At 38.1% G+C, this 15,015-nt stretch overlaps 1 protein-coding gene across 5 annotated transcripts in view; it reads left to right on the forward strand.

Annotated features, from left to right (window-relative positions):
- Window positions 1–8,885, forward strand: part of HDAC10 (histone deacetylase 10) — a 34,777-nt gene extending 25,892 nt beyond the window's left edge. For all 5 annotated transcript variants that reach the window (XM_087969410.1, XM_087969412.1, XM_087969409.1 and 2 more), the window contains 6 exons: window positions 339–424; window positions 2,665–2,718; window positions 2,991–3,072; window positions 4,290–4,475; window positions 7,097–7,256; window positions 7,525–8,885. In XM_087969410.1, coding sequence (XP_087825536.1) covers window positions 339–424; window positions 2,665–2,718; window positions 2,991–3,072; window positions 4,290–4,475; window positions 7,097–7,256; window positions 7,525–7,550 — 594 coding nt within the window. In that variant the 3' untranslated portion in view covers window positions 7,551–8,885. The remainder of the gene's footprint in view (window positions 1–338; window positions 425–2,664; window positions 2,719–2,990; window positions 3,073–4,289; window positions 4,476–7,096; window positions 7,257–7,524) is intronic.
- Window positions 8,886–15,015: the final 6,130 nt, after the last annotated feature.

Consider the following 15,015-nt stretch of genomic DNA (forward strand, 5'->3'; position numbering starts at 1 on the left):
ACACTTTAATTAAGGGAAAATATGTCATCAGACACTGGTGTTTGCTGGTAGCCCTTCAAATCCTTCTCTAGATGTAATAATGGTCAAGTTATTCCTTTTGTGGCAGAATAGGAACATTATCCAGACTTGTTAACATATATGCTTTTAAATGTTCAAATATTTGGTTTTGATATAAATTTTACAATATTTGCAGAGACTTTATTTGTTCTTATAACTATACCAATCTAGACATGCATATGCAATGAATGTATACATATAAGGAAATACAGCTATATAATCTTGACTGTAAGCAATATTAAATAAAATAGTAACATTTTAATTATTATCATGTTAATTAGGTGATCAATGGGCTTGCAATTTCATCTACGCCTTCACTTTCTTCTGCCATTGCACTAGCACATTGTAGAAACCTGAAGGTACAAAAGTAGGTATATGTTCTGACCCAAACCTTGTTCCAAGTCAACAAACACCAAAGAGAGATAAAAGCAAAACCTCTTAATGTTTCTCTGCGAAATCCGTTAATTCACGGTTAAAAGGCTATTAAAACTAATTGTATCTGATAATAACAAGCCTTGCCAAGGTTGTGCAAGGCTGCCAAAAGCACTAGATTAAGTTGCCAAGAAATGTTCCAAACAAAAAGTCTTCCAACACAAACCAAGATAGTCCAAACTTCTACAAGGCTTGAAATGCAAAAACTTCTTTGCTTCCTGCAAAGAACTCTGGTTTCTCAGCTGGCTTTTATCTCTTAAGGGAGGGGCCATTACCTTGCAGTCTTACTCGTGCTGCTGCAGCTGCTCTTTCCTATGAGCAGCCCTGCGTGCACATGCACTGGGCACAGCCTCCTCGGGGTTCTCTGCATCAGTACTGCCAGCCTCCACAATCTCCGAAGGCAGCACTCCACTCCGATGGTCCTGGCCCCATCCCTGCATCACACACAGGCCCCCTCATCTGAGTCCTCGCTCTCCGAGACCTCAGCCGTCTGCACCTGCTGCCGGTGAACCACAACAGTATAAGAATGTCGTGCCTAATACTTTCTTGCACAGTTGTGTATTTAAAGGGCACAGTTGTGTATTTAAACGTAACTATTATTCAAAAAATGATTCAAAGACATAGGTGCTTTGAATGTCACATAAAGGCAACACTTCTCTACTATTCGTTGAAATAGTTGATTTTTTTTTAACCATCTGCCTGATGCTGAAAAGAAATATGAATGTTTTTAGGAATCACACTAACTTTAATTAGCCATCCTCTGCAAACTAAGCACATTTTTTTCAATGGGGTCCTTGGTGTTCTCTGAACTTAGTGGTTTTCTTGCAGACTTTTCATTGCCAAATAGATGTTAGCTGGTTTGGCAGTGAAACATGTGTAAGAAAACCACCAAAGTCGGAGAGTATCAAGGACCCGGCAGAGCTATAAATATTCTTTTTTATCAACGCCTTTTCAAAGTGTGCACAACTTTATATATTGTGCCTTTTTTTGCTAATGCTTTCAGTTCTTCTTAACATTGCCTACTATTTAGGGACGTGGGAAAATTCTTGACAGATTTTGAAAATCAATGAATCTGTTCTAACCTGGACTATTTTGAATACATATGTACTCCATATACAAAGTGAACAGTACTCATTTCTATATGAATAAATTCCATTTAACACAGTGGGGTTTATTTCTGGGTAGTTTATTCAGAATTGCACTGTGTACTGCAAAAACTTGATCCATTTTAAGAATACCGTGAATGTATATAACAAAGATGCAAAGCACTACATAGTTGTGGAGATAGAAAGGGACTAAAAAAGTACATCTAGGGGATGGATGGGATATGGTAAAAAGCAGAGGTTTGCTGCTACTGAATGAATACAGAATGCATTACTTTTATAGAAATAAATTAGACTGCATGTCCATTGTTTATAATAGAAATAGCACTTAGACTTATATGCCGCTTTACAGTGCTTTTCAGCCCTCTCTTAAGTGTGTAGTCAGCATATTGCCCCCACCAATCTGGGTCCTCATTTTACTGACCTCGGAAGGATGGAAGGCTGAGTCAACCTTGAGCCTGGTGAGATTCGATCTGCCAAATTGCAGTCAGCTGGCAGTTAGCAGACGTAGTCTGCAGTACTGCACTCTAACCACTGCTCCATCGAGGCTCATGATGCATAATATTAATTTATAGACTAGGAAACTTTTGCCATAGATGCTATAATCCTTAAATTGTTTTTTGTAGCTAGCATATTGTCAGAATTATACATACATATTTATAAAAGAGCTCTTTAATTTAGGTTTAGATTAGCAGTTCCTTCACTGAATGTTCAGGGTTTGTTATTTATACTGCAATTATAATGGTAGCTGGCTATACATGGTTAATTTTGTTGGACTGTCAGCTATGCCAGTTTTTTAATGTAGTCCATTATCAGATTACCTTACCTAGACTAAACTATTTATCACACAGTGTTTTCCACTGGTTAAGGCACCAGGCTATTCTAGTCACACCTTAGGCCAGTCAGTCTCTCTAGCCCAATATACCTCCTATGGTTGTTATTGCAAGAAAAAAGAAAGATGTATTTGGTAAATTTACCATCTTGAGCTATTTATAAAAAATAACAGTAGATATAAATAAATAATCACACACACACACACATATAACAGATCTTGAAATATTCTGTTTTGCAGAGTCCTGTGTGTATTTGTTGGTGACATGGACATGAAAATTGAGTTGGATGATGAGTAAGTCTCAGTATTTCAACCAGTTTCTTTAAATTTGTGCAGTTGGTTCTGAAAATGAAATTCTGCTGAGGTCAGTGGGGCTTCGTAAGAAAAATATGAAACTTTGAATCTGTTTTATTTATTAGAATAATGTTACATCTAAAACATGTATTTGATTATATTTCTTTACAGCTTGTATATTTCCCAGACTTGCTTCATTTTATTACTATCAGGGTGGCAACTATTTTATAGAGATAATATTTATAGAACCTATTTTCTTTAATATTTTACAGCAAAGTCCTCTTAATCAATATTTGTGCTAAACATTCTGAACAAGTTAATACCAAACACAATATCTCTCTCAATTGGAAAGAAGTAAGTGTGGCATTTTATGGTCTTTTTTATGACCCAAGTATGATTCAGTGAGAATGCAAGGGCATGAATTTTGAGTTGAACTATATATTCTGCAATTTTCATTGATTTTTGAGTGTGGATGACATGCAAATATTTGAATATTGTGGTCCAACTGAGAATTCTTCCTGCTGGAAATGTACAGTTTGCTACCTAGAATCATCTAGAGTTGTGTGGGCTATAAATTTAACAACCAATCAATCAGTCTTGTAGCAAATCAATATATTTGGGATAAACTGAAGAACCGCTATGATGGAAGAAATTGACACAACATTTTTACAAACGTTGAAACTTTAGCACAATCTTTAACCCTTGTCTTCCCTGCATGAATTTAAAGAGTTAAAGATTGTGCTAAAGGACTGAGGATTGAGAAAAAGCACAATTGTAAAATTAGATAGATGGTTTTTTTTCCAACCACTGACTTCCACATATTTTGTATGGACATTTGAATCAAGGATATCTGATTATATTAATCATCACAATGAAAGAGTTACTTGTTTGATCACTCTGGGTTCCAAGAACGACAAACGTTTGTTCATTCAGACTAGAGGTGGGCAACCCAACACCCAAGATTTATTAATGAAGTTCAGCAGCAAAATGGCCAAATTTCAGCAGCAAAATTTTGAGTTTATTTACAGTATGAATGCACATAATTTGAATGTAGGAAGCCTCCAGTGTCTAAATTCCAGCAAGAAGCTAACCCCCCTCCCCTCAAAAAATCCAAAACACCTCTTGTGGTAAAGTCACAGTCAGCAGAAGGTGAACAGCTTCCTACCCATACCTCACCCCACATAGATAAAAGTAAACATCAAGTTTCTGACCATTCATATATTTAATTATTGGGCTGGAAAAAACTGCATGTTGTTATGGCCCTATTGATCTCTCCGTTTTTTATCCCCTTACGCAAGTAATATGTAATATGTAAATATAGTTTCTATATTGAGAAATTAAGAAATGTAGTTTTAGATCAGGGGTGTCCAACCTTGGCAACTTTAAGACTTGTGGACTTCAACTCCCAGAATTCCTCAGCCAGCTTTGCTGGCTGAGGAATTCTGGGAGTTGAAGTCCACAAGTCTTAAAGTTGCCAAGGTTGGACACCCCTGTTTTAGATAATTTTAATATGCTAACATTTATTACTAAATAAAAGTAAAATATTTTAATTTTTTGTTTATTTTTGGAAGGATCCTAAAACCAACAACTTCTTTTCTGCTACCTTTGGATTTATTCTTCCAGTTGCGTACAGCTATCAGCCTAATTTAACCATTGTAATTATTGGACCAAACCAGAACCTTGGCAAAAATAGAATTTCCTTGCTTATTAGCTTACTGCAAGGATTAGCAGAATCTCAGATTCTCACTGTAATTCAGGTAAGGAGTACATCAATGGTTTTACAACAAAATAGTTTAATTTTTCAGAATAAAGGATCCACGGGAAATGTGTGATTTAATTCCTTCTAGAACTGTTTTAATGTTTCAGATTCTCTTGTTTTCCTGAAGCAAATACATGAAGAATCTAGTAAGGTGCTGTAGCATTTCAATTTTGGTTCTAAAAGTGAGTGAAAGGCAACTGTGAAAATTCAAAGAAAAGACGTGTTGTCTTTAAAATGGTTCAGACAATATTTTGTGTCTGTCTGCCAAAGCACCTTTTTGAAATTCAACCCGAAAAATTGCTCAGCTTTGCTTCTCTGTTTATCTATGCTCCTATGCCTGGATTCTAGGAAAATCTAAATGAGTCAAACAAATCAAACATGCATAACAATTACTGCAGGGATTCTTTAACTCTGCAGAATCATGACATCTCTAAAATAATAAATGAACATATGTGAAACAACACCTCTCCCAAATACAGTGAATGATTTCATTGTCGTTAGAATTTAACAAGAAAGAAATATGAAGCTTCCTATTAATCACTCAATTTTAATATATTTATCACCAAGGGTTCTCAAACTTTATAACATCACAAGTTTCCATTGTGAGACCGAGTTGATGCAGGCAAAGCAAGGAACAAAACTCAGAGCAAATTTTGTCAGGAGATCATTGTCAAAATCCATTCCACTTTGGGAAAACTTATAGCTATCATGTCTAGATAAGGAAGGGAAAAAAGGCTGAGAGCAAGATTTTGCTAGTGCTTCTGTTTCATTGCTCTAGCCCAGGGGTGTCAAACTCTTATTTCATTGAGGGATGCATCAGGGTTGTGTTTGACCTCAGGGGCCGGGGTGGGCGTGGCCAAGGTGGGCGTGGCCAGCTTGACATCACTCATGTCGGCATCTGTGGCAGCCCAAGTGCTCTGCCAGTGAAAACAGGCTCCTGAGCTCCGCTGTTGGCCGCGACAGCCTCTTGCAATCTTCTGCCAGTGAAAATGGACTTTTGTTTTCGCTGACAAAGGGCTGCAGGAGACTGTCGCGGCCAAAAATGGGACCTTGGAGGGCCATGTGCAACCCTCCTGAGCTCTTTTTTGTTGGCCCCATGGGCCAGATCTAAGCACTCTAAGGGCCGGATTTGGCCCCTGGGCCTTGAGTTTGACATCGCTGCTCTAACCTGATTCCAGGTATGCATACAAACTGCTCACTTCTCATCTAGGAAGCTTCTTCAGAAGAAGAGAAGCAGCTTCTTGGATAACAAAACAAACATTTTCAAGGGAAAAAAAACCAAAGTCCAGTTGCCTTTGGGACAATACAGACAGACACTTATGTAAGGATTCCCACCTCACAAATTGCTGAGAGATTTCTCGGGAGTTCCACCTCACAGTTGAGGGAAGCCTGATTTATTGTATTAAAGATAACTGACTCCTTATTGGATATATTCCCACATTACACTAAGCATGGTGTGATGACCCGGGGCGTGGCACAAAGGCAACACAATCAGATAATCGATAAGAGTCCCTTTATTAACTCCAACTTTGCCCCCAATGTCCAGGTTACCTTCTGGCTGGAGAAAAACTCTCCCAGGAACAGCCTTTGACTGCAGAGAATTAAATCCAAAACATGGTCAACATAAACTGTAACTATAAATCCAATCAATGCAAAATGAGATAATTAGTTTGGCAGGGCAGGAGCAAGAATTCCAGACATGAAGGCACAGCAAAACTCACACGTTTGGGAAGATGCCAGGAACACAGATTGTCAGCTTTGAAATTCAGCTGCCACATTTTTTAAGAGAGTTAGAGGAGTTGAAAAGTTCAAGGTTATTCTGTATGTCGTATTAAGAATTTCCAGTTGCAGTTAATTGATTTATGAAGTGTAGAAGTGGGAGGAGAGAAGGGAGGAGAGATGGTGGATTCTGTGTAACGCACGAAAAAACTTTCACTTGGGAAATCGCTTTTGACATGCCAGATCTGTTCCTAATAAATCAATTGGAGAGATAACGTCATAGGCAAAGACAACACAGGATAAAGTCATGTTTGCTCCCAGCAACTGCTGCAGTCAACATTCAGTTCTTTTAAACTTTCATTCCTAGGTGTGGCTAATGAAGGAAATCAGGGCCCTTTCCTCCCCCATAAGCCACGCAACCCACGTTGCTCTCTTCTCTGTTCCTCCCTGTGTGCCCTAGGATGAAGAAGGGGTGGCCCTAGGTCTTCCCTTGTTCTATCTCTCCCCTGCTCTGCTCAGCTGGACTTTGCCCTTCCCCAGCTTCCTCCACAGCCAACTGGAGCCACACTCCCACTTCCTGTTAGCTGTTCGTCTTCCTCCTTGGATTCAGACTGATGGGTCACATGGCGTGTTTAATTGTGTCTTACCAAATAAATCCAATTTTGGGTTTGCAGAACACGCCAAGCTATAAACCAAGGTTTACCAACCATAGAGGTCTAGTTATACAATTCATTAAACCAAAACCAAGCAAGCCGTATTATGGCTTAATAAGGTGATTCAAACACAGTCATTCAATAGAGTACAAATTCTCAGAAATAACTCTGCAAGCAATAAAATGTTTCTTTTTCTTTTTTGGAGATCTGTACACATTTATGCAAGTGTTTTACTTTATTTTTAAAGGATACTGAAGAAAAAATAATGCAAGATATAGCCAACATCTTAACAGGTGATTTTATACCCAACTTTGAGAACTTTGCACCAGATTTACAGGAGAATGTGGAACTGATAAAAGAATTAAGAGTGCAATTTCAACAGGAATGGAAATTGCTTCAGTGTGCAGGTAACCAATCAGAGATTTTATTTATTTATTTATTTATTTGATTTGCCAATTGTTTACATAGTTGTGAATACATGAATGAATGAAAACAAATGATGAATGAAATGAATGATGAATGAAATGAAGATGAATGAAAACAAAATGTAAATCTTTATTACATTTAAATATCTTACTGCCGAGCTTTGAATTACTTGAGGTTAGAGATTCTCAAGAGGAAAAAGATGTGTTTTTGTTACAAAATCTGACTATTTTGTCTTTTTGTTTTGTGTAGCAAAGAACTTCAAAGATGAAAAGTAATCTTGATTTCAACAATCTCTTTTCTTCCACATGAAAACAAAACAAAAGATCAGAACAACATATGCTTTATGAATAAAAGGGCACAAAATATTTCTGAACTGATTTTTATATATATATATTTATATTGAAAACTATCTTCCAGCCTGTTAACTTCAGAAATGCTGTTGGCTTTGCTATAAAGACTTTTAAAAATTTTATATAGTAAAAATATATAAATATTTTATACGTACTGTATAAATGTATGAATATTGCATGAATACTGTATGAATGTGTGAATAGAAGGGAAACTCATCAAATTTGCAGATGACACAACACTATAGAAAATACGCTTAAGATCCAGATTGATCTTGACAGATTTGAACTATCTAACAAAATGAAAAATAAAAACCCAAAAATCAGCTGCGCGCGGATGCACAGTGAAACTAAGCTGGGGTGATGGCTTGCGGGCTGGCAGAGATGGCTCTGCGTGCCACTTCTGGCACGCGTGCCATAGGTTCGCCATCACGGATATAGGGTCTTCTGCTTGAGTAGGGGTTTGGACTAGAAGACCTCCAAGGTCCCTTCCAACTCTGCTACTTTGTTATTCTGTTATTTGGCTTGTTGTGTCCTTTTAGTCTTTACAAACTGTTAGGACAAACAAGGAGTTGTGATATACAGTGTGGCCCTGCTCTAAGTAGGCAGACACATGGAGCAGCCACTGTACAGCTCCACTTTTAATATGGAAAAGGAGGTTAGTATCTTCAGCTCAAGTCAAGGAAAAGAAGATATAGGGATCACAAATTGGAGTTCATTTCTGTAAGCAATGTATGTTTATAAATTAAATCTGAATCATTTGTCAACTTAATGATTAAAGCCTATTTCTCATGTATGATTTTAGCAATGTTAAATAAACTTAATTACAAACTTATTATCTTCCATGTGTAAGAAATAACTTTAAAGTTTGATCCTTAAGATTATTAATACCCTAAATAATATTTAGGGGAAAGATATAAAGGCGTCATACTTCAATCAGTGATTACAGGAGAAATTTTGTGTCAATGAGAAAAGATAATAGATAATTGAAACAGAACAGACAAAAGATATAAGCATAATGATTTAAATTGAGATGAAATAAATAAAATAGAATTAAGAGAGTGAAAAGAGGGGAGAAGCTATATAGAAAATGTAGAATGGTAAATAAGATACGAAATGGTATATAAAGTGAGCATGAATTTGAATTTATGTCTGCACAAAAAGATGTAACCCGGGACTAAGCCGCCTTCCAAAAAGAACTTTTATGTTTTGTGTTTTGTATGTGCATGTTTGTTTATTGAAATTAATAAAATTCTTTTTTTTAAAAAAGATTAATACCCTTGGGATGTTAGTGAAGTTTTAAATATTTCATCAATGACAAATAATTGGGGCAAGAAGCCATAAGTGTGTGTGTTTGGGGGGGGGGGGGGATCTGTTTTCTTATACAGCTCAGCAGGTCATGGCATCTGACTGATGTACCGTAGTCTGGAATTGAAAGTTAAATAGGATTGGCACTGGTTGTATTTGTAGAAACTGCAGGTTGGACTAAAGGAGGAAAGGAGTCCCTGCAGGTTTTATTCCGCTAATACCATAGTTGCCGATTGCAGGGGACGGTGCTCATCTCTATTTCAAGGCCATTGAGTCAACACTCTTCAAAGACAGTTCCATGATCATGTGGCCAGCATGACATCACAGAGTCCTGATATTGCAGGTTGGGCTAGGAAGTCAAAAAACATTCCCAGAGAAAGCTTCTATATTGTTTCCAAGAATATAATACATACTGCATGTATGTGTTCATGCAATTGAAAGGGGGAAAGCAGAATAAAAGGGAGGTGGAGAGACAAGGGGTTAAAGAGGACAAGGAGAAGAAGAAGCAAGGGAGAAAGGAAGGGATGAGAAGCTCTAATGGTGGGGAGCAGGATATTAAGAAGCAAAAGTTTTTCAGAGATAATGGATAGATCTTATTGTTAATGGGATTCTAGAAAGGTACATAAGTTTGCATTTTTATATCTGTATTTAGAAGTAATTATAGAAAATTAGAAATAATATGTAGCTTAAAATGTGATAAAATATCTAACATAAATAACTGAAATTTTTGTTAAGAAAAAGAGAGTACTGTAATGAAATATGATTCAAGATTGTGATGTGGGGGGTAATAATTGTGGAAAGCATAAGTGTTCCCACAAAGGCATGATATTCAATTGAAATGGATAAAATGTTTAAGATATAAATGATTGTTAAAATTAATGATTAGAACATGGTATACTAGCAAAATCTTTTGTGAAATGAGATTTGAAGTAGAAGAAGGAGGAACATTTCAACGAAATATTGAGCTATAATATGTGATGTGTGTGTGGGGGATAATTATGGAAAATAGGGCTCTCATAAAAGCATGTGATTTAATTGAAAAGTAATGAGTTAAACGTCTAAGATATGAATGAATATCAATACTAATGAATAGATTTGTATTATTTTTGATAATATAGTATAATTTTAGAATGTACCAGACAGAAACCCAATGTATGTTATGTATTTTATATTAAGTACTATAAATATAAGGGAAAAAGATAAAGGCATCATACTCCATATAGTGTACAGGAGAAGTATTTCTTCTTTTTTTTAAAGAAGAAAAATAAATGATTGGCTGGAATAGAACAGACAAAGAATAATAAATATTAGGATATGAATTGAGAGGAGGAAAAAAAAATTGAGAAAATTTAAAGGAGAGAAGTTATATAGAAAATTGAAAATGTTAATAAGATATGAAATGGTATGTAAAATGAATATGAAATTGAACTTGTGTCTGTACCAAGAGTTTTAACCCGGGACTAAGCAACTTTCAGAAAAGAGATTTTTTATGCTTTTATGTTTTGTGTTTATGTGTATTTATGTATTGTTTGTCTTGAAAATAAAACTTGTTTAAAAAAAAAAAATTGCCTCCCCAGGCACCAGTTTTTCTGACCCTGGCATCCCGCGTTTTCTTCTTCAGGCACCAAAAAGCTTGATTTTTAAAAACAGCAAGCAATACCATTTTTAAGTATTGAATTGTACCCCGAATCTCATCCCAGCATCCGTTTTTGCATTTGGGATAAAAAAATTTGCCTCCCCAGGCACCAGTTTTTCTGACCCTGGCATCCCGTGTTTTCTTCTTCAGGCACCAAAAAGCTTGATTTTTAAAAACAGCAAGCAATACCATTTTTAAGTATGGAATTGTACCACGAATCTCGTCCTGGCATCTGTTTTTGCATTTGGGATCAAACATTTTTTGCCTCCCCAGGCACCAGTTTTTCTGACCCCGGCATCACGCGTTTTCTTCTTCAGGCACCAAAAAGCTTGATTTGTAAAAACAGCAAGCAATACCATTTTTAAGTATGGAATTTTACCCCGAATCTCGTCCTGGCATCCGTTTTTGCATTTGGGATCAAAATAATTTTGCCTCCCCAGGCACCAGCACCAAAAAGCTTGATTTTTAAAAACACCAAGCAATACCATTTTTAAGTATAGAATTCTACCCCTAATCTCATCCCGGCATCCGTTTTGCATTGGGGATCAAAAAAATTGCCTCCCAAGGAACCAGTTTTTCTGACCCCGCCATCACGCGTTTTCTTCTTCAGGCACCAAAATGCTTGATTTTTAAAAACAGCAAGCAATACCATGTTTAAGTATGGAATTCTACCCAATCTCGTCCTGGCATCCGTTTTTGCATTTGGGATCAAAAATTTTTGCCTCCCCAGGCACCTCTTTTTCTGACCCCGCCATCACGTGTTTTCTTCTTCAGGCACCAAAAAGCTTGATTTTTAAAAACAGCAAGCAATACCATTTTTAAGTATTGAATTGTACCCGAATCTCATCCCAGCATCCGTTTTTGCATGTGGGATCAAAAATTTTGCCTCCCCAGGCACCACTTTTTCTGACCCCGGCATCACACGTTTTCTTTTTCCGGCACCAAAAAGCTTGATTTTTAAAAACAGCAAGCAATACCATTTTTAAGTATGGAATTTTACCCCGAATCTCGTCCTGGCATCCGTTTTTGCATTTGGGATCAAAATTTTTGCCTCCCCAGGCACCAGTTTTTCTGACCCTGGCATCACGCGTTTTCTTCTTCAGGCACCAAAAAGCTTGATTTTTAAAAACAGCAAGCAATACCATTTTTAAGTATGGAATTTTACCCCGAATCTCGTCCTGGCATCCGTTTTTGCATTTGGGATCAAAATAATTTTGCCTCCCCAGGCACCAGCACCAAAAAGCTTGATTTTTAAAAACAGCAAGCAATACCATTTTTAAGTATGGAATTGTACCACGAATCTCGTCCCGGCATCCATTTTTGAATTTGGGATCAAAAAAAATTTGCTTGCCCAGGCAGCACTTTTTCTGATCCCGGCATCACGCGTTTTCTTCTTCAGGCACCAAAAAACTTGATTTTTGAAAACAGCAAGCAATACAGTTTTTAAGTATGGAATTCTTCCCCGAATCTCGTCCCGGCATCGGTTTTTGCATTTGGGATCAAAAAAAATTTGCCTCCCCAGGCACTACTTTTTCTGACCCCGGCATCACGCATTTTCTTTTTCAGGCACCAAAATTTTTTTTGCCTCCCCAGGCACCAGTTTTTCTGACCCTCGCATCCCGCATTTTCTTCTTCAGGCACCAAAAAGCTTGATTTTTAAAAACAGCAAGCAATACCATTTTTAAGTATGGAATTTTACCCCGAATCTCGTCCTGGCATCCGTTTTTGCATTTGGGATCACAATAATTTTGCCTCCCCAGGCACCAGTACCAAAAAGCTTGATTTTTAAGTATAGAATTCTACCCCTAATCTCATCCCGGCATCCATTTTTGTATTTGGGATAAAAAAAAAATTGCCTCCCCAGGCACCAGTTTTTCTGACCCCGGCATCACGCGTTTTCTTCTTCAGGCACGAAAAAACTTGATTTTTAAAGACTGCAATCAATACCATTTTTAAGTATGGAATTTTACCCCGAATCTCATCCTGGCATCCGTTTTTGCATTTGGGATCAAAAAATTTTTTCCTCCCCAGGCACCAGTTTTTTTGACCGTGGTATCACGCGTTTTCTTCTTCAGGAACGAAAAAGCTTGATTTTTAAAAACAGCAAGCAATACCATTTTTAAGTATGGAATTCTACCCCGAATCTCGTCCTGGCATCCGTTTTTGCATTTGGGATCACAAATTTTTTGCCTCCCCAGGCAGTCCCAGTAGTCAGTGTTTGGAATACTCTACCTGACTCTGTGGTTTCTTCCCCAAACCCCAAAAACTTTAACCTTAGACTGTCTACTAGACCTCACCCCTTTCCTAAGAGGTCTGTAAGGGGCGTGCATAAGCGCACCAAAGTGCCTACCGTCCCTGTCCTATTGTTTCTTTTATTTGTCTTATATGTACCCATTTCATGTATTCATAACTATGTATATACTTATACCTATTATCTTGTAAGTGATTGGCAAATCTAAATAAATAAATAGATTAGATAGGTAGATAGATAGATAGATAGATAGATAGATAGATAGATAGATAGATAGATAGATAGATAGATAGATAGATAGATAGATAAATAAATAAATAAATAAATAACACCACACAGATGCTAGCCTACTTGTAGCAGAATACCTTATGCCACCAGGCTTGAAATTTTAGACGTAGACAACCTAGAACTACACCGCCTTCGGTTCGATTTAAGTATAGTACATAAAATTATACATTGCAATGTCCTACCTGTCAATAAACACTTCAGCTTCAACCATAACAAACCAAGAGCACACAATAGATACAAAATTCAAGGTAAACCGCACCAAACTTGATTGCAGGAAATACAACTTCAGCAACAGAGTGGTCAACGTCTGGAATACTCTACCTAACTCTGGTTTTTTTTCCCCCAAACCCCAAAAACTTCAACCTTAGACTGTCTACTATGGACCTCACCCCTTTCCTAAGAGGTCTCTAGGGGGCATGCATAAGCGCACCGACGTGCCTACCCTCCCTGTCCTATTGTTTCTTTTCTTTTTCTTATATGTACCCATTTCATGTATTCATAACTATGTTTTTACTTAATACCTATTATCTTGTAAGCAATTGACAAATCAAATAAAAATAAATAATAAGCAAATAAACAAATAAACAAACAAACAAAATAAAAACAAGAACAAACAAACAAATAAATAAATAAATAAACAAATGAACAGGACAGCGCGAGCTTTCGCTTCAGGCGCGCGCGCGCGCTCTGCAGATGCCAACTTATCAGCTCCACGCGCCCGCCTTCCCAGCCAGCCAATCGCCTCCCTTCTCCCCTCCACGCTCCGCCTCCTCGAGCGCGCCGGGGCCCGTTTCTTCCTCCCTGGCTGTCAAGGGTGTGAGATCACCGATCCTCAGCCAACCCGCCTGGTAACGTGGCTTCCTTCTGCGCCTGCCTGGCTCCTCCCTCCTGCGGTTGCTCCGCCTCAATGTTGCTGTTACCTTCGTGTGCCGTCCTCCCCCGCGCGGTAGGTCGGTTTTTCTTTGAATTTTAGGCGTTGGAGAGGCGGGAGGTGTCGCTTCCCTGACTGGCGATGGGGAAGTGTGTGTGTGGGGGCGGCGGCACGAGATTTATTATTATTATTATTTATTTGGGAGAGGAGAGGAAATGGCGCCTTCTCGACTCGGCTAGTCCAGGCTCGCCAAGTAATCGGTTGCCCAGTTTGGAGGCGCTCCGGCTTTCTTTGCCCTGCCCTAAGTTTTCAGTCAGCTCGGGCGGTGCTTTTTATCCACCAGAAGCGGCGGGAGACCCGGACGACCCACCTTTCCTGGGAGACTGGAACCGGGCCTCTGGTTTCCTTTCCCTCCGACCCCGCTTAGCACCTCCCGCGTTTTGGGTTTGCCCCCCGCTTTCCCAAATGGGCGGCTTCTAAGGAGACCGAACTGTAATACCCATCATCCCCAGCCAGCCTTGGGGCGTGCCGATGGCGCAGAGGAGGATGCATTGCTGTGCATTGCTATTTACTTACTTAGGGAATCCTCCTACTCCTCCGTAGTCCCTTCCCTATAAGGGGAAGATAATCCGCCAGGTAGCCGTTGTATTAGTTGAAAAACATTTATTATGATTATTATCATTATTATCATTGATTAATTATTGATTAATTATTGATTAATTGGTTAATTATTGATTAATAACATAATCAAAATAATTTCCTTCTTCCAAACGTCAGGCGCATCCTTTTCATTTCTGACCATTCTTAGCAGTATTTTATACCTTCGCTTTTTGTTCGTAGACTAATTTTTTTTTAGCATTTGTTTTTCAGCATCAGTCTTGGTTGTATCCTGCAGAATCTCTGCAATGCTCCTAATAATTCCTTCTGTTATAGTTTCATTCATCTCAAATCATTTTTTTGTCATTTTTATTTTTAATCCCCTTGGGACGGCTTGGAGGCTTGGTTGTCTTTAGGCCATTTCAATCCACTTACAAAACCT

This window comes from Notechis scutatus, chromosome 6 (assembly GCF_049901735.1).
Source record: "Notechis scutatus isolate UNSWTSFEM ecotype Mainland chromosome 6, rNotScu1.2, whole genome shotgun sequence".
NCBI classification, from domain to species: Eukaryota; Metazoa; Chordata; class Lepidosauria; order Squamata; family Elapidae; genus Notechis; species Notechis scutatus.